The following is a 27,482-nucleotide window of genomic DNA, read 5'->3' as shown; positions in this document are numbered from 1 at the left end:
AGCCCATTCTCTGAGGCCATTTGTTACAAGAAGGGCCCAAATACTGGGTTGGCCAAAAAGTTCGTTCTAGTTTTTCCATAATATCAGAACAAAGTTTTTGGCCAGCTCAGTGTATTGGATTCATAGTGATGTGAACAGAGACATGGCAGAAATGTAAGACCCAGGACAGTCAAGCCCATCACTCCTAAATGGCCAGAAAGATTCAGAAAATAAGAATGAGGAACGACGAGCCCTCCCAGATCCTGAACGTATGCTTGAGCTAGTGAAACAGACAATTCAAGGGAACAGAATGGAGAACCCTGAAACAGAACATTCTTAGTGTCTGATGAAGGTGACACTTTCAACTGAGGAAATGAAGGATAAGGCAATAAAGGAAGTGAAAAATAATGGTTGACTGTTTGAAGAACAACAAGTCTAGCTACTGTGTCAGTCCTGAATGCACGTGAATCTTCACTTCGCAAGCAGAGAAGGGCTTTGTAGTTTTTTTTTTTAATGATTGGAATTGACAAAGTGTAAGTAAAATAATATTAATGGATTTTCCCATCATTCTACCATTTTTTTCCTCTGGCTCTTTTTAAAGTACAAACCATCAGAAAATATATGTATGACAGAAAAAAAAAAATCACTATATCCTGTACATCTGAAACTAACACAATATTGTAAATCAAGTATACTTCAATGAAAAAAAAGAAAAGAAAACGTGTGTATGGCCAGTGAAAAAGGAGGTGAAAGAGATTCAGGGTTTGCCATTTGAGTAATCTTAAAGTGTCTTCTAGTTGCAACTGAAGCTTGAAAGAGTGAGTGAGAAATTAATGAAACAGACGTGGGGAAGTATTAAAGATGGGTCATTTTTAATAAAGAGCACTCCAGGAAACCTGCATTTTGATATGACAAATTTCCAAGCTATTTTCATTGTCCTAACTAAAAAGAATTTTGGAAAGCAATTAGATTACGTGAAGAGTTTAATGTGTTTTTACAAAATTAATCCAATTTTAAGTGCACAATAATTTTTCAGCAAAAATCAAAAAGGCTTTTGACCTTTTTGGGTTTCTGTCTATTTTAAAGGCAACGCAGAGTCCTTTGAGGTGTATTTAGAACCAGTGATATTTGACTATAATTGAATTTAATGATTTGAAAAATCCATAACATCATTGCTTATAAAAAGCATATGAAACAGTATTTAGGTTAGAGAGACAGGGAATTAGGAGCTTAGTAGTGGAAAGGCATAATAAGTTCTACTTTAACCCTTTTGCTTCTAGAACCAGGAAACCCTTTAACTGTAAATCATAAAAGCAAAAACTCAACAGATAAACCAGGCTCTGCATGTTTTCTCTGGGGCTAATACTTGTAAAAAAACAAATCCATATATTTAGCATCAAATGGAAATCACATATGAAAATAATCACTTGTAAAGTGATGTCATCCTCACAAAATGGATTCCAGCTGTATCCTTTATTTATCTTTCCATCTCTCATCTTCAGATTTTCCCATGAGGATAAGTGAGCCTGCCATCATGGTATTCATACCAAAAACACGCGAATTCTTTCAGTAAATGAGTGGAACCCCTGATAGAGCTTTTTTTAAAAATGCGACTTACCCTTATGTGATCACTGGATCTTTGCTTATTCACTTAGCAAGTCTTCATTGAGCATTTCTGTATGGCAGCGTCCATGATAGACGTCATAGACAGTTAAATCAGTGGTCAGCCGCTGCATGAAGGTACTTGTAAATCAGCGGGGGAGGTGGGTGTGGAAGCCAGTTCCTGCTCTCCAGAGCCGCAAGCTAATGCTCGAGGTGAGTGGAAGTCCTGAAAACGCAGAGAAGAGGCATTTCAGTCTCACTAGTGCAGTGGCTCTCTGCCTACCTCACACAATACTCGTGTGTGTGTGTGAGTAAACGATGCAAAACAGACCCTCTTAACTTTTCTTTGGAATTTAGTTGCTTTGCAGTGTTGTGTTGGTTTCTGCCCTATAGCAGAGTGAGTGAACCCCACAGCCATCAACACCTCTGTCCCCAGCGAGCCTTCACTGGCCCGTTCTCGCCCTGACCTCTTCTGAGTGTACAGGTCAGTAAAGTGTTCGCCTGGCTGGTAACAGGTCTCCAGAGCTTCTTCATCCTGCAAAACAAACTCTGTACCCGTTCGAGAACAGTGCCTAGTTTCCCCTCCCCCTGCCCAGGCCCTCGCCACCACCGTTCTTTTTTTCCTTCTGTGAATTTGACTGCCTCATAGAAGTGGAATCATGCAGTGTTTGTCTTTTTTGTGACTGGCTTATCCCATTTAATACCTTCAAGATGTGTCCATATCGTGGCATCCTTTTTAAGGCCCAGTAACAGTCCCTGGTACATATACAGCACATTTCATTTACCCATTCCTCTGGCAGTGGTGCACATTGTATACGCTTACCTTTTTACAAATACTTTGTAATTTCCCCTTTATTTTCTGAAATAAATGGATAGATGATATGCCTAATTTTTAAAAAAACATATAAAGCCCTAAATACAATAAAAAAAGGAAAAATAGAAATATTAAAACAAATGTCAGTTATTGATTAAACTAGAAGATGGGCTTCCCAGGTGGTGCTAGTGGTAGACAACCCACCTGCCAGTGCAAAAGATATGAGAGATACAGGTTCAATCCCTGGGTCACGAAGATCCCCTGGAGGAGGGCATGGCAACCCAGTCCAGTGTTCTTGCCTGGAGAATCCCATGGGCCGAGGAGCCTGGTGGGCTACAGTCCATGGGGTCAGACACGACTGAAGCGACTTTAGCACATATGCACACTAGAAGACAAATGAAATAGTGAGATGCTCTCACTTACCTGTAGACTACCATAAATACAATTAAAAATGAACATGGAGGGGCTTCTTGGTGGCTCAGTAGTAAAGAATCTGCCTGCCAGTGCAGAGACATGGGTTTGATCCCTGATCCAAGAAGATCGCACATGCTGTGGAACGACGTAGCCTGTGCACCACTACTTTTGAACCAGTGCTCCAGAGCCTGCACGCTGCAGTTAGTGAGCCCACGCGCTACAACTCCTGAAGACTGCGTGCTCGTGAGCCTGTGCCCCACGACACGACAAGCCACTGCAACGAGAAGCCGGCACACCACGAGTAGAGAAAAGCTCAAGTAGCAATGAAGACCCAGAACAGCCATATGTAAATGAATAAAAAAATTTTTTAATGTACATTGAAATGAGTATTAGGTTAACTAGTCTCAACTCAGTTTCCATAATGGTGTTCCCGTGAGTGATACGATTTTTTAAAGTGGTGGACCACCCTCTGTCAAACATGCTAAGTCGCTTCAGTTGTATCCCAGCTCTTGGCGACCCCGTGGAATGTAGCCTGCCAGTCACCTCTGTCCATGGGTTTCTCCAGCAAGAATACTGAAGTGGGTTGCCCTGCACTCCTCCAGGGGATCTTCCCTACTCAGGGATTGAACGTGTGACTCTTCCATCTACTGTATTGGCAGGCGGGTTCTTTACCACTAGCGGTCATGCCGTTCTCATCAAAGCAGAGTATAATTTACATGACGGTTTCATTCTTAGAAAACTTAACACTATAAAAAAAATATTTTGTGTTTATGTATAAGAAAGAGTTAAGTTCTAGACTCAGATTATTATAAAAAAAATTTCACCTACATTAATGTCTGGAGGATATTAAAAAGTTGAACAAGATCTGGGGCAATTCATTGCATGTAAATTATCCAAGATACTTGCCAGATATCCAATACCTCTGCTCACTAAATGCTACCCAGTTATTTTGACATTTAAAAATACACGACACATCACATTACGGAAATGCTCTCTATGGAGCAACACCACTGCCGTTGAGACCTACTGAGCAGAAGCCTCAGGGAAGGCTTGAAGTGAATTCTGAAGAACTGCTAGGACTTAGCCAAGTATATAATAAGTGCTCAAAAATTATTTGTTGAATGAATGAAAAAAAAAAAACCTGATTTTTCATGCCTATTCACTTTTCTTAAGAAATTGCTGGTCTAAATTTAAGCCACCTTTTACCATAGATTGAAAGAGAATTCTATACAAGATGTCAGCATGTAAGGTCGAAACCCCCAGGAGACCGCCAAGTGCCAGAATGGCCAGTGCTGGCTCTGTGGCTCCATGAGCCATTGCAGCCGTTTCCTCCGTCTCCTGCACCTTCAGAGTCACAGCAGCTATGTGAAACAGCATTGAGTTTACACACGTTACACACCGCTGTTAAAACAGTCATGCTTTTTGCTAGTCTGCTTGCTTTGAAGTATGCGAGTTTCTGTGAGGCTTAAAATGAAGAAAGTAGGGAAAACCACTAGACCACTCAGATATGACCTAAATCAAATCCCTTATGATTGTACAGTGGAAGTGACAGATTAAAGGGATTAGACCTAGTAGACAGAGTGCCTGAGGAACTACGGATGGAGGCTCGTGACGTTGTACAGAAGGCAGTGACCAAAACCATCCCCAAGAAAAAGAAATGCAAGAAGGCAAAGTGGTTGCCTGAGGAGACTTTACAAATAACTGAGGAAAGAAGAGAAGTATAAGGCAAAGGAGAAAGGGAAAGATATACCCAACTCAATGCAGAGTTCCAGAGAATAGAAGAGAGAAGAAAGCCTTCTTAAACGAACAATGCAAAGAAATAGGGGAAAACAATAGAATGGGAAAGAAAGACTAGAGATCAAGAAAATTGGAGATAAAGGGAACATTCATGCAAGGATGGGCACAATAAAGGACAGAAATGGTAAGGACCTAACAGAAACAGAAAAGATTAAGAAGAGGTGGCAAGAATACATAGAAGAACTGTACAAAAAAGATCTTCACGACCCAGATAACCATGATGGTGTGGTCACTCACCTAGAGCCAGACATCCTGAAGTCAAGTGGGACTTAGGAAGCATTACTACAAATAAAGGTAGTAGAGGTTATGGAATTCCAGCTAAGCTATTTCAAACTAAAAGATGATGCTGTTAAAGTGTTGCACTCAATATGCCAGCAAATTTGGAAAACACAGCAGTGGCCACAGGACTGGAAAGGTCAATTTTCATTCCAATCCCAAAGAAGGGCAATGCCAAAGAATATCCACACTGCTATACAGTTGCGCTCATTTCACATTCTAGCAAGGTAATGCTCAAAATCCTTCAAGGTAGATTTCAGCAGTATGTGAACTGAGAAATTCCAGACGTACAAGCTGGATTTGGAAAAGCCAGAGGAACCAGAGATCAAATTGCCAACATTTATTGGATCATGGAGAAAGCAAGGAAATTCCAGAAGAACATTTACTTCTGCTTCATTGACTATGCTAAAGCCTTTGTGTGGATCCCAACAAACTGTGGAAAATTCTTGAAGAGATGGAAATACCAGACCACCTGACCTGTCTCTTGAGAAACCTGTATGCAGGTCAAGAACCAACAGTTAAAACTGGACATGGAACAACAGACCAGTTCAAAATTGGGAAAGGAGTATGACAAAGCTCTATTTTGTCACCCTGCTTATGTGACTTACATGAAGAGTATGTCATGCGAAACGCTGGGCTGGGTGATTCACAGGCTGGAATCAAGATTGCCAGGAGAAATATCAACAACCTCAGATATGCATATGATATCACTCTATGGCAGAGAGTGAAGAGGAACTAAAGAGCCCCTTGATAAGGGTGAAAGAGGAGAGTGAAAATGCTGGCTTAAAACTCAGCATTCAGAAAACTAAGATCATGGCATCTGGCTCCATCCCTTCATGCACATAGATGGGGAAACAATGGAAACTGTGACAGACTTTATTTTCTTGGGCTCCAAAATCACTGCAGACAGTGACTGTAGCCATGAAATTTAAAAATGCTTGCTCCTTGGAAGGAAAGCTATGACAAACCTAGATAGCATATTAAAAAGCAGAGAGAATACTTTGCTGACAAAGGTCCATATAATCAAAGCTATGGTTTTTCCAGTAGTCGTGTATGGATAGTGGAGGACAGAGGAGCCTATCATGCTACAGTCCATGAGGTTCCGAAGAGCCAGACACAACTTAGCAACTGAACAACAACAAGATGGGTTCTGTTCATTAGTATTAATTAGCAACTTCATCTGTCTCCGATTTTTTTTCCCAGTTAATTATTGAGTTATTGACACACAATACTGTACCTAAGTTTAAGGTGTGTAGCATACTGATTTGACTTATACACATTATAAAGTGATTAGCACAGTGGGTTTAGTGAGATTCCATCATCTCATAGAGATGTGAAATTAAAGAAACAGGAAAAAAAAAAGCATGTTTCCTTATGATGAGAACCATTAGCATTTACTCCCTTAACTACTGTCTTATATAACCTACAACAGTATCAATTATATTTATCATGTTGTACATTGCATCCATAGTACTTATTCATCTTATAACTGGAAGTTCATTTCTTTCAACTGCCTTCATCCAGTTGTCCCAAACCACCGCCCCCCCCCCCCTCCGCCCGCCCCCTGCCTCTGGAAACCACAAATCTGACTCTTTTCTGAGTTTGTTTTTGAAGTATACTTGACCTGCAACGCTAACTCCTATAACATGATCTGTGCTGATGTGCTCAGTCATGGCCCACTCTTTGCGACCCCATGGACTGTAGCCCCCACCAGGTTCCTCTGTCCATGGGATTTTCCAGGCAGGAATACTGGAGTGGGTTGCCATTTCCTTCTCTAGGGATAACACGATCTAGTGATTCCACATTTCTGTACATTTCAAAATGATCCCCATGAGAAGTCTAGGTTACCATCTGTCATTTGCTTTTCAATAGGATATCGAAGAGACGATGAACACTGCTTTGAACGAACTCCGAGAGCTGGAAAGACAGAGTACGGCAAAGCATGCTCCCGACGTGGTGCTGGATACCTTAGAGCAAGTGAAGAACTCTCCCACCCCCGCCGCCTCCACCGAATCGCTCAGCCCTTTGCACAGCGTCGCCCTCAGGAGCTCAGAGCCTCAGATTCGTCGGAGCACTAGCTCCTCCAGTGACACGCTGAGTACTTTCAAGCCTGCGGTGGCACCCAGAATGGGCGTGCAGCTGAAGCCCCCAGCCCTGCGGCCGAAACCTGCTGTCCTTCCAAAAACAAACCCGACCGTGGGACCCGCCCCGCCTTCCCAAGGCCCAGCAGACAAGTCCTGCACAATGTAACACCCACCGGAGCGTGGTCATCTGGGGTGATGATTAAAAAGAGAAGACGGATTAGTGACAAAAGTCAACGATCCATAACTTGCGTTAGTCACGTGCTTATAACTGGAGATCTTTTGGCTTTTCTATGTTCTGGAATGTAATGTCTGAGATTAGCTAAATTAACACGGGCATTTGTATTTTGTAATTTCTTTTTTTTTTTTAATAACTGGACATATGCCATTTTAAAGACAATAGAAACACTTAGACTTACTTGAAAATCCAATGCTGCACCGTTTGTAATGAAGACAGCACCGCTCTGCCCTGCACATTGCACAGTGCTTCAGGCTTAGAGAAGCCCGGTGAGTCAGAAAGGCCGGCGTCTCAAGGCAGGAGAGTCTGCAGTGCCAGGCCCTGGAGTGAAACCGCTGTTGGTCGGTGGCACTTGGGGTGAGGCTGAAAGGTGATGATGGGACTGTTTAGTAGCTGACAGTGAGTACCTCTGATCTCATGCCGCAGGGCTGAGACCAGCCCTTGCTGCATACTTGCTGTTGTCATAGTGGGCTGTTCCCAGTGGGATTTGCAGCACACTGCCCGAACGAGTAGGATGATTGTCTTTTTCCTAACAGTTGTTTCCCTGGGCCCAGGTTAAATCTTAGCAGGGGGCGCTAGACCCTCTGCAGTTACTGCGCCAACTACATCTGACAGTCCCCCAGAGCTCCTGCTGGACTCTTTCCCTGAGCCTGATCAGGCCCCGGGAGGGTTTCCAAGTCCATCCGCTGCATTCAGCACAGACCAGAACAGTCTAATTTTCAAGACTTTCTGGTTACCCTATTGCATCCACTCCTTCAGAGATCTGTTGTTGCCTAGAAAGTAACTTCCAGCTCCCGTGAAGCCCTGTGTTTTCCTCTTCAGCAGTGGAGAAAGTGCTTGGTTCACCGGGCCTTCTCTTCCCCTGACTAGAGGGTCTGGGCTCCCCTAAACATGCTGCAGAGACCTGTTGATCCTAAATTGAATCCCCAGCTCCCCTCGCCATCTGTCTCTTCGAGCTGTGGTCTGCTAAGAGCCAGGCCCAGGCGGGAAGACGACCCTGTGGTTCCAGGATGGTCTCCTTCCAGTTGCTCAGCCTGGAACCAGGGCTGGCTTGGTTTTTTCCCCAACTGGTCTCTACATCATTCACATGGTCAGGTCCGTTCCATCGGGATCCTCTTTCTCTGACATCGTCACCCATAGACAGTTTTTCTTTAGCCCATATTTATGTTCTGTTTCCCTCTATCTTAAAAAGAATACCTTGAACCCAGTTTGTTTTTTCCTAAGGTACAGATCACCGCTGTTCTATCAGCAGCCACTTATCCATCTGTAAGCATTTTATCGACTCTGTCATTGAACTTACTGATGAAGAGGGTTTGTTTGTTTGCTTTGGGATTTTTTTCCCCCTAAAAATGGATAGCCAGAACTAATACCTCTGGACCACTTTGACTTCAAACTGGCAGCCAATCGCATGCCCACCTAAGAGTTACAGTATGGACTTTGATTTCTCAGCTCAATGGGGAATGCATCAGTGTGGGAAAAAAATGGGGATCTGTACTAAAATCAAGATCGTTACTTTGATCTCTACCTCAGTTTGCCAGTCTGATCATTCTAATGCAAAGAGAGGTTTCATTTATGAGATACTGTTACCTTTGAAAGTCACACTGCTGGTTGCTTGCCTGCAGCCTGATTTCACAAATGGACTAAATAGTGAAAAAAATTACTTCAGGTATTTCCAGGTGTTGTAAACCTCTGAATTTTTGCAACCATCCTTTTCACCCATTTTGATAAAGAGGCCCAGCTCAGCATCTTGTGTAACCCTCCCAACCTTTTTCTTGAGCTTTATGAGCCTTTCAGCACCTTTGGACACCATGGAAACCCAGCCAGGACTGAGCTCTGAGTAGCACCAACCCTTCTGGACAATCTTCCCAAATGTCTGGAACATTGAAACTTTTAAGATAATCTCCCAGTTCTTTCTCGATTCCACTTTGGTCTCTTCATTCTCTGTTGTCCAATAGGGAAACAGAAACAGAGAAAGGGGTGGAAGTAATGGTAGAGGAGACTTTAAATCTTTTAGAAATTAAAATAAAGAAGATTCTTAAAAACCACTTCCTTATTTGATGGGAGAGTAAGATGTTAACAGAGGGCATCAAAAGAAAAGAGATGTTTTGAACTTACTCATTTGGGGAGGGTTCCTGTACAAGCTTTAACTTAGTGTTCCAGATCTTACTCGTGCAACGCCATTTCTTCAGACGTCTCCCTGGTAACCTTCCCCAGTGTCTCGTCCCTTTGGCGTTGACACCTGTGATGGAATGAGGACTGCCTTTCCACCCTCCACACCAGGACTCCGCTGCCTTGGAAGGCAGAGGACATGCTGCTCCAGACCTCAGAGGCTGTGCCTTCTTCCAGGAAACAGCTCCTAACACTCTCCCATCACTTCCTTCTTCACCTGTCTCTGTCTTTCTCTATTACTCTGTTGTCGCCTGAGGCTTTTTTTTCCCTTCAATTCCCAGGAAAGGATGTGACCTCAGAGTGAGTAAGGACTCAATAAGAACTCACTTATCCTTCCTTTGTTTGGTCAAAGTCTAAGATTCCAAGGATAAGACAAGGTGGCCCCTTCACAAAGGATCAAAAATAACACCCAGTGAGTTCCTTCAAGGGTTTACCTGCAAGTGGGCCTCTTGGCAGCCACAGGTGTAGCCCACAGTGGGGAAGTGGGAAGGCACAAGGAATGGGAAGAGAAGAAAGAAAATAAGTTCCTAAAAGGTTATACCCGCTTTTAAGAATCTTATCATAGGTCCTCATGTGCAGTTTGGGAAGTGAATCATTTTGGTGATGGGTAAATGATAGTTCTACAAAGGTTACCTGACTCCACTTACACAAGAATATATACTCACAGCTAATATAACTGAATGTTCACATCCCATCCATAGAACTCACTTAAGTAGATTTACCAAATTGGCCTTTGGGTTTGGGTGAGGATGCTTGCAGTGAATCATTAGCACAGAGTGAACGGTTCTTAAAACATACTTTCTGATGAGTGTTCTATAAATTATTTCAAGTTGTTGAATGGCCCTTTGTAGAGCTCCATGTTCAAGTTGGGCATAAATGCCATTGTTTAACAATTTTGCACATTTTCACACAATGTAATCTGACTTTGATGCCCCTTGAGCAATCCATAGAATATTGTACAGCAGGGTCCCACTTAATCTACTGAAATGAATATAAGCAGTGATCAATGAATATAGAGCACCAAGGGACAAATGGTATGAGTTTTCTGTCTTTGTACTTTTGCCATTCCCAAAAATGGGTTCATAATTTAATTAAGAAAAAGGGGGGAAAAAAACAGGGACATGGAGGTCTCTTTAGTATTTGGGAATGAGACATGGCCTCTAGGGTCTATAAACTAAAGAAACTTTAGTTTGGTAATTACAGTCTCTGAAATCCAAAGTTAAAGAGCCTATGGTTCTGTTGGGTTTGGAAGACCTCAGATTTGGGATGTCATTCCTGACCACAGTAATGAGAGGCCATGAATGCAGGAAATGCACTGGGGGCTGTCTTGGCTCTGAGTTACCTCCCATAGAGACTTAGAACTGTGGGGCAGCTTAGAAGTGAAGACTCTTCCCACGGAGCTCCCTAGTGGAGGCTAGCACCTGAGCTGAAAGCCAACCTCCAGCTGGGCTGGGGTGTCAGGCGTGGAGCAGAGTGACTTTGGCACAGCTTTGTTCAAATCAATAAAACAAACTGGAAATTGAGCTTTCACTTACCCACCCAAGTATACCTTCTTAAAAAAAAAAAAAAAAACAGAGTCTGTATTATAATCGAAATGGTACCTGTATCTTAAAATTATGTAGGGAATTTTGTATGTTTAAATAATTGTACTGGGTTCCATAACGCTTATCTTAGAAACTGTTTAGTAAAAGAAAATATATAAACCGTGCATTTGTGAATGCCCCCCTTTAGAACATTCATCCAAGTTCAATGTATAGTGTGATGGTTATTAGACGTTTAAAGTATAGTAAGTGGCTGTGTGACAGGAGAGACTGCTATTTACCTACTGACTGAAGAGTTAACTCCTGCCCACGTAATTAAATCAGTATTGTCCTTTCCTGTTGGTCTGATCAGTTGCAGTACTGGTGGCTTCCTGCTTGTGACTGTTACCTAATCGTGTCAATGTACATCTGTCGTATGTACATGTGAAAGTGCCTTTCTATTTTAGAGGAGTCTTAGCCTTGCTCTTTGCTGTTGCCCCACACACTCCCCCCCACACCCAATTCCTCCACCCACTTGAGTGTTTTGAAACTTCACTCCACTCTCTCCCAGCTTCTTCGCCACGCCCACCTTTCTATGCCTCGGTGCTCAGTACTGTCCAGTCTTGCATCCTCATCCGTCACGGTCAGGTCATGGTCATCAGACATCGTTTTCCTCTTAGCCGTGACTGTGCCTTTCCCTGCCCACAGCCACTCTCTGGGGCCCCGACACCTCACCCGCTCCCCTCTCCTGCTCACGTGCTGCTGATGGCCATCCTGTCCTCCTCGGCTCTGTGCTGCCTCTTACCATGACATTTCCTCGTCTCTGAGGTGAAAGTAAAGGGGGATGCTTTTCTAGTTCTGGAAGGGAAAAAAAAAATGTTTTGTTAATCTGTTGTGACAATGCACTTTTATGTATAGTACTGTACATTTTAGCATGTACCATTCCAGGCTTCAGTATACAGTCAGGTCTGTTCTTCACGGTGTATCTTTATAATAAATAAGATAGTTCTGGCTGCCTTTGTCTGCTTCCAGTTTGGTCTGATTCTCTGCACTGTTTCCACTCCTTTCTTTTTCTCATCACCATTAACCCTTTAGAGAGCTGAGTTGCCTTGAATTGTTAAATCACGTGAAACTACCTTTCTTTTTAATGTTTTTAATCTCACTTTCATTTTTGTTTGTGAACTTGAAAATGGCACCTCATTCACAGGGCCTTGTCCATGAAGCCAGGGTTTTTTAGAATGGTTTGGAGACCCCTATGTAGTGAAGAACAGGTCAGGAGGATCTTAATTAAGCGGCTGAGAGAGCACAGTCCTCAACATTCCAGATTGAATTTTTTCCTTCGAGAAGGAATTTTTGAGATAGTAAATCTTGTCAGGCCGACTTTAGGATTCATTTGAATATGCAGAAATGCAATCCGCAGGTTTAGAATATGTTTAGAATTCCCCCATGTATAGATATTTTATCTTCAATCTTATCTTTTTTTACCCCGACTCTTGAGGACTAGCAATACATAATGTAGCTTTGTAAAACTGTATCAGCAATGTGCAGACTGTATCAGCAAAATGTCAGATTGGAACATTCATGAGATGTAAAAAAAAAAAAAAAATGACATAAATGGAGGGGAATAAGCTTTTATTGAAGCATAAAATACATAGAGAAAAGTATACAAATCATTAGTGTAAGAGTTTTCACAAAGTGCTACCCTATTGCATCCACCCCCAGATCAAGAAACAGCATTGTATCAGCCTCCTAGAAGCTAGGCTTGTGCCTCTCCAAAATTCAACATCCTGATGAGTAACATCATAGTTTGGTTTTGTCTGTTGTTTTAACTTTCTACAAATGGACTTACAATATTTAGATTTTCTCTGGCTTTTTTTCTTGAAATTGTATGTTCAAGAGAGTATATATTTCTAAATATAACTGTGTGTGCCCAGTCATGTCCAAATCTGTGTGACCCCATGGACCACAGCCCACCAGGCTCCTCTGACCATGAGATTTCTTAGGCAAGAATACTGGAGTGAGGTATTATTAACTCCTCCAAGGGATCTTCCCAACCCAGGGGTTGAACTGCCATCTCTTGCATCTCCTGCATTGGCAGGTGGATTCTTTACCACTAGTGCCACCTAGGAAGCCCTATGATGGCACCACATGGTCAACACTGAAATCAGATTCATTAGGTTCTTTGCAGCCGAAGATGGAGAAGCTCTATATGATCAACAAAAAACAAGACCTGGAGCTGACTATGGCTCATATCATGAGCTCCTTATTGCAAAGTTCAGGGTTAAACTGAAGAAAATAGGGAAAACCACGAGGCCATTCAGGTATGACCTAAATCAAATCCTTTATGGTTATACAGTTAGAGGTGGCAAATAGAATCAACGGGTTAGATATGGTAGACAGAGAGCCTGAAAAACTATGGATGGACATTCGTAACATTGTACAGGAGGTGGTGATCAAAACGAACCTCAAGAAAAGTAAATGCTACAAGGCAAAGTGGTTGTCTTAGGAGACGTCATAAACAGCTGAGGAAAGGAAAGATACAAAAGGCAAAGGAGAAAGAGAAAGATATACCAAACTGAATGCAGATTTCCAAAGAACAGTAAGGAGAGACAAGAAAGTCTTCCTAAGTGAACAAGGCAAAGAAATAGAGGAAAACAATAGAATGGGAAAGACTAGAGATCTCAGCAAGAAAGTTGGAGATACCAAGGGAACATTTCGTGCAAAGATGGGCACAATAAAGGACAGAAACAGCAAGGACCTAACAAGCAGAAGAGATTAAGACTAAGTGGCAAGAATACACAGAAGAACTATACAAAAAAGGTCTTCATGATCCAGGTAACCACAGTGATGTACTCACTCACCTGGAGCCAGACATCCTGGAGTGTGAAGTCAAGTGGGCCTTAGGAAGCATTGCTATGAACAAAGCTAGTGGAGGTGACAGAATTCCATCTGAGCTTTTTAAAATCCTAAAAGAGGGAGGTGGGAGCGGGGATCGGGATGGGGAATACATATAACTCCATGGCTGATTCATGTCAATGTATGACAAAAGCCACTGCAATATTGTAAAGTAATTAGCCTCCAACTAATAATAATAAATGAAAAAAATCCTAAAAGATGACACTATTAAAGGACTGCACTCAATATGCCAGCAAATTTGGAAAACTCAGCAGTGGCCACAGGACTGGTAAATTTCAGTTTTCATTCCAGTGTTCAAGCTACTGTATAATTGCACTCATTTCACATGCTAGCAAGGTAATACTCAAAATCCTTCAAGCTAGGCTTCAACACTATGTGAACTGAGAACTTTCAGATGTACAAGCTGGGTTTAGAAAAGCCAGAGGAACCAGAGATCAAGTTGCCAACATTTGCTGGATCATGGAGAAAGCAAGGGAATTCCAAAAAACATCTGCTTCATTGACTGTGCTAAAGCCTTTGACTCCATGGATCACAACAAACTGTGGAAAATTCTTCAAGACAGGGGAGTGCCAGACCACCTTACCTGCCTCCTGAGAAACTGTTTGCAGGTCAAGAAACAATAGTTAGAACCGACATGAAACAACAGACTGGTTCCAAATTGGGAAAGGAGTACATCAAGACTATATATTGTCACCCTGTTTATTTAATACATATGCAGAGTACATCATGTGAAATGCCAGGACTGAACCACTCACAAGCTGGAATCAAGATTACCTTGGAGAAATAGCAATAACCTCAGATATGCAGATGATACAATTCTAAAGAGCCTCTTGAGGAGAGGAAGAGCAAAGTGAAAAAGCTGGCTTAAAACTCAACATTCAAAAAACTAAGATCATGGCATCCAGTTCCATCATTCCATGGCAAATATATGGGGAAGAATTGGAATCAATGACAGATTTTATTTTCTTGGGCTCGAAAATCACTGCAGACAGTGACTGCAGCCATGAAATTAAAAGATGCTTGCTGCTTAGAAGGAAAACTATGACAAAACTAAACAGTGTATTAAGAGAGACATCACTTTGCCAACAAAGGTCTATATAGTCAAAACTATGACTTTTCCAGTAGTCATTTATGGGTGTGAGCATTGGACCATAAAAAATGCTGAGCACCAACGAACTGATGCTTACGAACTGTGGTGTTAGAGAAGACTCTTGAGAGTCCTTTGGACAACAAAGACATCAAAACAGTCAATCCTAAAAGAAATCAACCCTGAACTGAAGCTCCAATACTTTGGCCACCTGATTTTAAGATTCAAATCATTGGAAAAGACCCTGATGCTGGGAAAGATTGAGGGCAGGAGGAGAAGGGGATGACAGAGGATGAGATGGTTGGATGGCTTCATCTACTCAGTGGACATGAATTTGAGCAAACTCCAGGAGATAGTGAAGGACAAGGGAAACCTGGCGTGCTGCAGGTCATGGGGGTCTCAAAGAGTCAGACATATTTGGGGACTGGACAACAATAAATATAAACATAACAACTGTAGTTTTCTCCATTTATGGTCTGTATAGGGTTCTATATGAATATGCTTATTGTCATACTTCAGTATTTCCTGATTAAACTTTTGGAATGACATGTGGAAATCTCTAATCATGGACAAATTTATGAAAAAAGAAAGGAAGACCACCTATTAGAGAAAATGTTTCCCCAAACATGATAGAATGACTTTGAACTAAGCCAGTAAATGGAACACCTATCTGAAAGCAGGTAAGTACCACTTTAGGACCTGAGAGATGGATTTAGAGGCTGATCCACAGAACAAGCACTTTCCAGGTAGCACTAGTAGTAAAGGACCCGCCCGCCAGTGCAGGAGACCTGAGTTTGATCCCAAGCTCAGGAGGATCCCCTGGAGGAGGGCATGGCAACCCACTCCAGTATCCTTGTCTGGAGAATCCCATGGACAGAGGAGCCTGGTGGGCTATAGTCCATAGGACAGCAAAGAGTCGGACACGACTGAAATGACTGAGCACACATGCAAGCCACAGGAACAAGTGCCCAAATCAGACTGTAGGATTGTTCCAGAAAAGCCCCACAGTCCTGCTTACCCTCACTGCTATCCTCAAGTCCACGAGCCTCGACCAGTCACAACCTTCCCAATCCGTGCCTGCACCCCTCACCCCTGAATTAGAGTTCCACGTGGGGATGTCTGCTTGTCACCCCCCACTTCTCATATGCCAGCCTCCTGTAAGAATATTAGGAAGGCAGAGAAAGGAGGTTTTCTGGCTTTTACCTTGAGTAGCTGGGACTCAGGCAGAAAGTTCCCAAGCTTGATCTGAAATGCCCAAAATTTCCTGGAAGCCAAAAGTTATGGCAAAGTCCATTCCATGGGTCATATATCCCCTTTTGGATTTTGGAAAATAGGGTTATGATCCCTTTGGGAAATAATCACAGTGAGGTTCATCTTTCTTCAGTAGACTTTTATCTCTACAGTGGATAGAAAACTTGCCTTCTACAGTGAAAAATGGTGATTTTTATCAAGATTACTCTTTAGCAGGAGTGGCTAGAAAGCTGGGACCAGGTTCAATATGTAAATGAGTGTCTGTGTCTTTAAAAGAGAGAGAGACCAGTCCTCCTGGAGCCCTGAGACAACATTCTTTACTCAACGTTAACATCTTGAAGGAGGTCAAGATATTTGCCATCCAGTTCTGGCAACTAGTGGGTGCCCCCTTCTTACCAATCAGTTCTCTGTCCAGTGTACTCCTGGGTGATGGGCTCTCTTTTAGCTGCTTGGGTGTGCAGCTGAAGGAAGAATTACTGATGAATTATCCTCCCAATGATGATGCATTGCACTAATCTTTTTGTCTTTGATATATCCAGGGAATCTCTGGTGTAAAAATCCATGTCCCTCTAAATGAAAGTGAACAATCATGTCTGCAAGGGGAGAGGGAAGCATCAATAGTCTGGTGAAATATTCTATTCTAGTTAATACAATGATATGATATTAACTAATTTGAAAATGAGATTTGAGGTTCTAACCCTTTGGTGGATGGACTGCATCCTTTTTTTTTTTTTTAAGGCAACATGGTCAGGCTTTATAATAGAAGGTATGGTCTATGAGCCAAAGATGATTGCATTAGTAACTGAATATTAGCATATACAGTAGGAGAAGAGGGAAAAATTTTAATAAGATAAAAATCTATTATCTGATTCTAATTCACACTCAGTTACTGGATTTCTACAAATCATCAACCCATGCCTCTATTTCCCAGTCATAAATAATCCCCAGCAGCATTTTAGTACAATGTTCTCTAATCCTTACACTATGCTTATTTTTAGCAGAGTTGACTTTGTATTCTACATATAATTGTGTATCCTCGTCAGGTTTATCTCTCTCAAATCAGTTCATATTACAAGTCTCAGTAAACATGATTTTTTAAGGGCTGCATAGTATTTTAGCATACAAATGTGCCATAATTTAATCATTTCCTATCACTTGTTTGCATGTTTCTTCAATTGAATGTTCTGCAAAGTAAGCAGCTCTGTACATAATCACTGTCTGCATTTTGAATTATTAATTTGGCACTGATTCCAAAATGTGAAATAACTGGGTCAAGGGTATAAGCATCTCTAAGGCTCATGATAAATGTTGCCAACCTATTTTCCAGAAAGACTGCACAAATTGATACTACTGCCAGCAAAGTCTAAGAGTACAGAACACAAGCTTGCAATCATGTCCTTTGTTGCTTAGACAAAGGCACTTGCTCAGTCGTGTCTGACTCTTCGTGCCTCCGTGGACTGTAACCTGCAGGGCTCCCCTGTCCATGGAATTTTCCAGGCAAGAATACAGGAATGGGTTGCCATTTCCTCCTCCAGGGGAGCTTCCTGGCCAGAGATTGAACCACTGTCTCCTACATTGGCAGGAGGATTCTTTACCAACTGCACCACCACCAACGTAATAGGTAAATGAAAATTTTGATCTAAATTCTTCAATCTTTGTTAAAGTGCACATCCTCATTTCCAGAGTGGAAACGCCTGTGTTACTCACCTCTTTGTCCTCAATCTCAGATTTCTCCCTCCCTATCATTTCAGCTGAACATCAGCAGACAGAGATTCTTCCCTTAGACAGGTTAAACTCAGGAGACCCAAAAACTAAGTCCACTTTCTTGTATTCCAAAACTTATTCCACCCCCTTCCCCAGTATTCCGTGTTTTACTAATTTTTATCTAGTTCTGGGCTTCATTCCTTTTTGCTACAACTATTATAGTATCTTTCCACATAGTTTTCCTGGGTGCATTGTCTCGCCTTTGCAAGGATTATACACTCCTGCTAATCATCTTTCTTAAAAAACATAAACTAACAATCTAATGAACGAGTTAAAAAACTTAACATCCAAGCAAGCACAGAAGACTCATTATCTACTAGACATTGTTTGATTAAAAATAAACTTCCTCAGTGGCTCAGCGGTAAAGAGCAATAGGAGACATGGGTGCAATCCCTAGGTCGGGAAGATCCCCTGAAGAGGAAATGGCATCCCACTCCAGCATCCTTGCCTGAAGAATTCCATGGACAGAGGAGCCTGGCGGCTGCAGTCCAAAGAGTTGCAAAGAGTCGGACATGACTGAGCAACTGAACACAGCTAATTTGTATTAAGTGTCAGACACCATTATACGTTCATTCATTTAATCCTTACAAGAAAGCCAAGCAGGAGCTACAATTCTTCATCCTTACCAATGAGAAAATCAAGCCACAAGGGGTTAAGAACTTGCCTGGGTCACAGAGCTAGCCAATGGTAGAGCCAGAATTTGATTCCAAGCCACCTGGTCCCAGAGATGATGGTTATGATCACTGCTGCATTCTGACCCCTGTACAATGCCGTCATTCCCCTGCTCAAAAACCATATGTTGCTCCCCATTACAGACCTGAAACTAGGTCTTATTCACCTTTGCATCTTCAAACCTAACACGTCGTTAACTAAGTAATGAAATTGAAATGAATGCAGTATTTGCCATCTTTGCAGTCTGCCATTTCAGCCTTACTGCCTACCACTTCCTCTCGAGAACCTTTATGTTCTGCTGTCATTGGTTACTTTGCCCTGAGTAGGCTGGACTACAAGCTTCCTCTCCATAGTCCAGGCCATTCCTAAGCCTAACATGTCTTCTGTTAAAGTGACTCAGTCATGTCCGACTCTATGTGACCCTATGTACTATAGCCTGCCAGGCTCCTCTGTCCATGGAATTCTCCAGGCCGGAATACTGGAGTGGGTTGCCATTCTCTTCTCCAGGGGATCTTCCCAACCCAGGGATCGAACCCAGGTCTTCCACATTGCAGGCAGCTTCTTTATCAGCTGAGCTACCAGGGAAGCCCAGCATGTCCCCTATCTCTTAAATCTACCTGATGAAATCATTTATCCTTGAAAGCACGACTAAAATATTACATCTTACATCTCTTGGCTTGTGTTTACCACTCTATTCTCCATGCTTCCACTGCATCTCTCCACTCATTTAATCAGGCTCACTTCTGGACATATGGCCATGAACAAGACAGCTAGGCTTCCTGGTCTCGTGAAGTGTAGTGTTCAGTTGGGTAACAGCACTGAACATGCCAATAAACTGTTTTGGTAAAACAATTCCAGGTGCTGATAACTGCTATACACACACACACACAAACAAACGTATATATATATATGTACTTCTCAAAGTGGAAAAGACCACAATTAGAAATAAGAGAATTATGAAAAAAAAAACTCATCAGTAAAGGCAAACATACAAAAAAAAAGCAGGAAACCATCCAAACACAAAGCTAGTAGGCCGGTTAAAAGACAAATGCAGTAAAATTACCTATATCCACAATAAGCAGTTATGGGATACACAAAACAACTACCTGGAAAATATGATTTCAAACCAGTAATCTTGAGAAGAGAGTACAAATGTAGGGTTTTTAAAAGGCACTTGAAATTAATAGATCAGCAAGTTAATCACACACACATATGCACACACACATATATAGAAAACACAGAAAGAGTATGCTAGATAAAAACCTCATGGTAACTACAAACCAAAAATTTATACTATACACACAAAAAGAAAAAGTAAATCCAGACCTAACACTGAAGAGAGTCATCTTTAGAACTGCCAAAGCAATCTTGAGAAAAAAGAATAAAGCAGAAGGTATAACCCTCCCAGACTTCAGACAACAATACAAAGCTATTTTGTTGTTATTCAGTTGCTCAATCATGTCCAACTCTTTGTGACCCCATGGACTGCAGCACTCCAGGCTTCCCTGTCCTTCACCATCTCCCAGAGTGTGCTCAACTCATGTCCTTTGAGTTGATGATGCCATCCACCCTCTGTTGCCCCCTTCTCTGCCCTCAGTCAATTTTCTGCTGATGGGTAGGGCTGAGCTCCCTCCCCGTAGTTTGGCCTGAGACGGCCTAGTCCTGGAATCTGTAAGTCCCTGTGGTCGGGGTAGTGGTGACCTCCTCCAAGAGGACTTATGCCAACACACCGCACCTCCCAGGACTTCTGCCAGTGCCCCTGACCCCACAGCAGGCCACCGTTGACCCATGCCTCCACCTGGGACTCCCACACACTCACAGGCAAGTCTGGATCAGTGTTTGTGGGATCACGGCTCCATTCTCATGGGTCCTGGTGTACACAAGGCTTTATTTGTGCCCTCCAAGAGTCTCTGGCGGGTATGGGGTTTGATTTTAACATGATTGTGCCTCTCCAACAATCTCGTTGTGGCTTCTCCTTTGTCCTTGGACGTAGCTTATCCTTTGTGGGGGTGTCCAACATTCTCCTGTCAATGGTTGTTCAGCAACCACTTGTGATTTTGGTGCTCTCACAGGAGAAGATGAGCGTACATCCTTCTACTCCACCATCTTGGAGAATTAGATCTGATAGAGAGCCTGAAGAACTATGGACAAAGGTTCATAACACTGTACAGGAGGTGGTGACTGAAACCATCCCCGTGAAAAAGAAATGCAACAAGGCAGAATCCTTGTCTAAGGAGGCCTTACAAATAGCTGAGAAAAGAAGAGAAATGAAAGGCAAAGGAGAAAGGGTAAGATATACCCAACTGAAAGCAAAGTTCCAAAGAACAGCAAGGAGAGATGAGAAAGCCTTCTTAAGTGAACAATGCAAAAAAATAGAGGAAAACAATAGAATGGGAAAGACTAGAGACTTTTTCAAGAAAATTAGAGATAACAACGGAATATTTCATGCACAGATGGGCACAATAAAGGACAGAAATGGTAAGGATGTAACAGAAGCAGAAGAGATTAACATGAAGTGGCAAGAATACACAGAAGAACTACATGAAAAAAAGGTGTAATGACCCAGATAACCACAATGGTGTGGTCACACACCAAGAGCCAGACATCCTGGAGTGTGAAGTCAACTGGGACTTAGGAAGCATCACTACAAACAAAACTAGTGGAGGTGATGGAATTCCACCTGAGTTATTTCAAATCCTAAAAGAGGATGCTGTTAAAATGCTGCAGTCAATATGCCAGCAAATTTGGAAAACTCAGCAGTGGCGACAGGACTGGAAAATTCAGTTTTCATTCCAATCCCAAAGAAGGGCTATGCCGAAGTACGTTCAAACTACCACACAATTCCGCTCATTTCACATGCTACCAAGGTAATGCTCAAAATCCTTCAAGCTAGTCTTCAACAGTACCTGAATTTAGAACTTCCAGGTGTACAGACTGGGCTTAAAAAGGCAGAGGAACCAGAGATCAAATTGCCAACATCCATTGGATCTTAGAAAAAGCAAGCGAATTCCAGAAAAACATCTACCTCTGCTTCATTGACTATGCTAAAGCCTTTGATTCTGTGGATCATAACAAACTGTGGAAAATTCCTAAAGAGATGGGGATATTAGAACACCTATCCTGCCTCCTGAGAAACCTGTATGCAGGTCAAGAAGCAACAGTTAGAACCAGACATGGAACAATGGACTGGTTCCAAATTGGGAAAGGAGTACATCAAGGCTATATACTGTCACAATGCTTATTTAACTTATATGCAGAGTACATCATGTGAAATGCTGGGCTAGATGAAACTCAAGCTGGAATCAAGATTGCTGAGAGAAATATCAATAACCTCAGATATGAAGATGATACCACCTTTATGGCAGAATGTGAAAAGAAACTAAAGAGCCTCTTGATGAAAGTGAAAAGAGGAGAGAGAAAAAACTGGTTTAAAATTCAACATTCAGAAAACTAAGATCACAGCATCTGGTCTCATTACTTCATGGAAAATAGATGGGGAATCATGGAAACAGTGACAGCTTTTATTTTCTAGGGCTTCAAAATCACTGTGCATGGTGACTACAGCCATGAAATTGAAAGACACTTGCCTCGTGGAAGGAAAGCTATGGCAAACCTAGACAGCATATTAAAAACCAGAGACATCACCTTGCTGACAAAGGTCCCTCTAGTCAAAGCTATAGTTTTCCCAGTAGTCATGAAGAAAACTGAATGCCAAAGAATTGATGCTTTCGAACTGTGGTAATGGAGAAGACTCTTGAGAGTCCCTTAGACAACAAGGAGACCAAACCAGTCCATCCTAAAGGAGATCAACCCTGAATATTCATTGGAAGGCCGGATGCTGAAGCTCCCATACTGTGGCCACCTGATGCAAGCAGCAAAATCACTGGAGAAGACCCTGATGCTGGGAGATATTGAAGGCAGGAGAAGGGGACAACAGAGAATGAGATGGTTGGATGGCATCATTGACTCAATGGACATGCGTTTGAGCAAACTCTGGGGGATAGTGAAGGACGGGGAAGCCTGGCATGCTGCAGTCCATGGGGTCACAAAGAGTCGGATATGACTGGGCGAATGAACTACAACAAATAGTAATTAAAACAGCATGGTATTGGCATAAAAGCCAACATGGATCAATAGAACACAATAGAGAGCCCAGAAATAAACCCACATACCTATGGTCAATTAATCTTTGACAAAGGTGGTAAGAATGGGGAAAAGACAGTCTCTTCAGCAAACGCTATTGGGAAAACTGGCTAGCCGAATGCAAATTAATGAAGTTAGAAAACACCCTTGTGCCACTAACAAAAGTAAACTCAAATGGCTTAAATATTTAAATATAAGACAAGACAAAATAAAACTCCCAGAAGAGAACATAGGGAAAACATTCTCTGACATAAATAGTACCAATGTTTTCTTAGGTCAGTCTCCCAAGACAATAGAGGGGAAAAAAAGCAAAAATAAACAAAGGGGACCTAATTAAGCTTATAACTTTTTCAGAGCAAAAGAAAGTAACCATTAAGAAAACAAAAACTACCTATGGATTAGAAAAAAAATTTGCAAATGATGCAACCAACAAGGACTTAATTTTCAAAACATACAAATATACAAAATATACATTTCATTAACCAAAAACCAGCTTCAGTCAAAAATGTGCAGAAGATCTAAATAGGTATGTCTCCAAAGAAGACACACAGATTGCCAAAGAGCATATGTAAAGATATTTAACATCGCTAACTGATAGAGAAATGCAAATGAAACTACAGTGATGTACCACCTCACACAAGTCAGAATGACCATTACTAAAATGTCTACAAACCATAGATGCTGGAGAGAGTAAAGAGAAAAGGGGGAACCTTCTTACATTGTTGGTAGGGAATGTAAGCTGGTGTGGCCATTATGGAAAGCAATATGAAAGTTTCTCAAAACACTAAAAATAGATTTACCACATGATCCAGCAATCCCATTCCTAGGCATATATCCAGATAAAACTACAATTTGAAAAGATGCGTACACCTATGTTCATTACAGCACTATTTACAATAGCTAAGACATACAAAAAACCTAAATTTCCATGGATTGATGAATGGATAAAGATGATATGGTACTTTATACAGCAGAATAGTACTCAGCCATAAAAAAGCATGAAATAATGCCATTTGCAGTAACATGGATGGACCTAGAGATTATCCCGCTAAGTCAGTCAGAAAGAGAAAGAAAAGTACCATACATATGACTTAAATGTATAAACTAAAAGATGACGCAAATGAACATATCTACAAAACAGCAACAGGTTCACAGACATAGAGAACAGACGTGGGGGCCCCCAGGGGGCAAGGGGATGGGAAAGGGAAGGATTGGGAGTTTGGGATTAGCAGATATATTATATATAGAATGGATAAATAACAAGGTCCTATCTATAGCACAGAAAACTATATCAATATCCTATGATAAACCATAATGGAAAAAAAATATAGATATAACTGAGTCACTTTGTTGTACAGCAAAAATTAACATTGCCAATCAATAAAATTTCAAAAAGTATGTAGTCAAATCATAAGAGAAGAAAGGAAAGGGAAAAAAAGACCTCCAAAATAAAACCCAAAGCAATTAACAAAATGGCAATAAGACCATACATAACAATAATTACCTTAAATGTAAATGGACTAAATGCTCCAACCAAAAAATACAGAGCGGCTGAATGCTTACAAAAACAAGACCTATATATACGAAGTGAAAACTACAATCACAGAAAACAAACTGATTACATGGATCACAGCCTTGTCTAACTCAATGAAATTATGAGCTATGCCATATAGGGGCACCGAAGATGGACAGGTCATAGCGGAGAGTTCTGACAAAATGTGGTCCATCGGAGAAGGGAATGGCAAATCACTTCAACATTCTTGCCTTGAGAACCCCATGAACAATATGAAAAGGCAAAAACATGAACTCATTACACTGAAAGATGAACTCCCCAAGTCGGTATGTGCCCAATATGCTACTGAACAATAGCAGAGAAATAACTCCAGAAAGAATGAAGAGGCTGAGCCAAAGCAGAAACAACACCCAGTTGTGAACGTATCTGGTGGTGAAAGTAGTCTGAAGCTGTAAAGAATAATATTACATAGGAACCTGGAATGTTATGTCCAAGAATCAAGGAAAATTCTAAGTGGTCAAACAGAAGATACCAAGAGTGGGCATTGACATTTTAGGAATCAGTGAACTAAAATGGACTGGAATGGGCAAGTTTAATTCACATGACCATTATATCTACGACTGTGGGCAAGAATCTCTTAGAAGAAATGGCGTAGCCCTCATAGTCAAAAAAAGAGTCTGAAATGCATTACTTGGGTGCAATCTCAAAAACAACAGAATGATCTCGGTTTGTTTCCAAGGCAAACCATTCAATATAACAGTACCCCAAGTCTATGTTCCAAGCACTAATGCTGAAGAAGATGAAGTTGGCGGTTCTATGAAGACCTACAAGACCTTCTAGAAATAACATCAAAAAAAGATGTCCTTTTCATCATAGGGGACTGGAATGCAAAAGTAGGAAGTCGAGAGATACCTGGAGTAACAGGCCAGTTTGGCCTTGGAGTACACATGAAGTGGGGCAAAGGCTAACAGAGTTTTGCCAAAAGAATGCACTGGTCATAACAAACACCCTCTTCCAAGAACACAAGAGACAGCTCTGCAGAAGGACATCACCAGATGACCAATACTGAATTCAAATTGATTATAGTCTTCATAGCTGAAGATGCAGAAGCTCTATACAGTCAGCAAAAATAAGACCAGGAGCTGACTGTGGCTCAGATCATGAACTCCTTTACAAAATTCAGACTTAAATTGAAGAAAGTAGGAAAAACCCCTAGGCCTTTCAGGTATGACCTAAATCAAATCCTTTATGATTATACAGTGGAAGTGATAAATAGATTCAAGGGATTAGATCTGGTAGACAGAGTGCCTGAAGAAGTATGGATGGAGATTGTCACTTGTACAGGAGATGGTGATCAAAACCACCCCCAAGAAAAAGAAATTCAACAAGGCAAACTGGTTGTCTGAGGAGGCCTTACAAATAGCTGAGAAAAGAGAAGTGAAAGGCAAAGTAGAAAAGGAAAGATATACCCATCCGAATGCAGAGTTCCAAAGAAGAGCAAGGAAAGAAAAGAAAGCTTTCCTAAGTGACCAACACAGAGAAACAGAGGAAAATAGATGGGAAAGACTAGAGATGTCTTGAAGAAAATTAGAGATACCAAGAGAACATGTCATGCAAAGATGGGCACAATTTCTGTCCTCTAGGACAGAAACAGTAAGAACCTAACAGAAGCAAAAAATATTAAGAAGAGGTGGCAAGACTACAAAGAAGAACTATACAAAAAAGATCATGATGACCCAGACAACCATGATGGTGTGATTATTCACCTAGAGCCAGACATCCCGGAGTGTGAAGTCAATTGGGACTTAGGAAGCCTCACTACAAACAAAACTAGTGGAGGTGATGGAATTCCAGCTGAGCTATTTCAAATCCTAAAAGAGGATACTGTTAAAATGCTGCCGTCGATATGCCAGCAAAGTTGGAAAACTCAGCAGCGGCGACAAGGACTGGAAAATTCAGTTTTCATTCCAGTTGCAAAGAAGAGCAATGCCAAAGAATGTTCAAACTATCGCATAGTTGCACTCACTTCACATTCTACCAAGGTAATGCTCAAAATCCTTCAAGCTAGGCTTCAACAGTATGTGTACCAAGAACTTCCAGATGTACAAGCTGGGTTTAGAAAAGGCAGAGGAACCAGAGATCAAATTGCCAACATCAGTTGGATCATAGAAAGAGCTAGAGAATTCCAGAAAAACATCTACTTCTGCTTCACTGACTATGCTAAAGCCTTTGACTGTGTGGATGGATCACAACAAACTGTGAAAAATTCTTGAAGAGATGGGGATACTAGACCACCTTATCTCCTTCTGAGAAACCTGAACATAGGTCAAGAGGCAACAGGTAGAACTAACATGGAACCATGGACTAGTTCCAAATTGGGAAACAAGTATGTCAAGGCGGTTTATCGTCCCCTTGCTTATTTAACTTATATGCAGAGTACACCATGTGAAATGCTGGGCTGGATGAAGCACAAGCTGCAATCAAGATTCCTCAGAGAAATATCAATTATCTCAGATATGCAGATGACACCACCCTTATGGAAGAAAGTGAAGAGGAACTAAAGGGCTTCTTGAGGAAGATGTACAAAGAGAGTGAAAAGCTGGCTTAAAACTCAACATTCGAAAAACTAAAATCAAGGTATCTGGTCCCATCATTTCATGACAAATAATTCGGGGGCGGGGATGGAAACAGCGAGATAATTTATTTTCTTGTGGGCTTCCCTCATAGCTCAGTTGGTAAAGAAAGAATTCGCCTGCAATGCAGGAGACCCCAGTTCAATTCCTGGGTCAGGAAGATCCCCTGGAGAAGGGATAGGCTACCCACTCCAGTATTCTTGGGCTTCCCTTGTGGCTCAGCTGGTAAAGAATGCACCTGTAGTGTGGGAGATCTGGGTTCCATCCCTGGGTTGGGAAGATCCCCTAGAGAAGGGAAAGGCTACCCACTCCAGTGTTCCAGGCTGGAGAATTCCATACAGTCCATGGACTTGCAAAGAGTCAGACACGACTGAGTGACTTTCACTTTATTTTCTTGGACTCCAAAATCAATGTGGACGATGACGGCAGTCATGAAATTGAAATACACTTGCTCGTTGGAAGGAAAGCTATGACACACCTAAACAGTGTAATAAAAAGCATAGACATTACTTTGCCAACAAAGGTCCATCTAGTCAAAGGTGGTTTTTCCAGTGGTCATGTATGGATGTGAGAGTTGGACAGTAAAAAAGGCTGAGTGCCAAAGAATTGATGC

General features: G+C 41.7%; 1 protein-coding gene across 2 annotated transcripts in view; it reads left to right on the top strand.

Moving 5' to 3' along the window:
* Positions 1 to 11,903, top strand: part of SRGAP1 (SLIT-ROBO Rho GTPase activating protein 1) — a 296,184-nt gene extending 284,281 nt beyond the window's left edge. For both annotated transcript variants that reach the window (XM_070454662.1, XM_070454661.1), the window contains exon 22: positions 6,755 to 11,903. In XM_070454662.1, coding sequence (XP_070310763.1) covers positions 6,755 to 7,132 — 378 coding nt within the window. In that variant the 3' untranslated portion in view covers positions 7,133 to 11,903. The remainder of the gene's footprint in view (positions 1 to 6,754) is intronic.
* The last annotated feature ends 15,579 nt before the right edge of the window (positions 11,904 to 27,482 follow it).

The sequence above is a fragment of the Odocoileus virginianus genome, chromosome 24 (assembly GCF_023699985.2).
Source record: "Odocoileus virginianus isolate 20LAN1187 ecotype Illinois chromosome 24, Ovbor_1.2, whole genome shotgun sequence".
In the NCBI taxonomy this organism is placed as follows: domain Eukaryota; kingdom Metazoa; phylum Chordata; class Mammalia; order Artiodactyla; family Cervidae; genus Odocoileus; species Odocoileus virginianus.
This window is presented reverse-complemented; position numbering and strand designations above follow the sequence as displayed.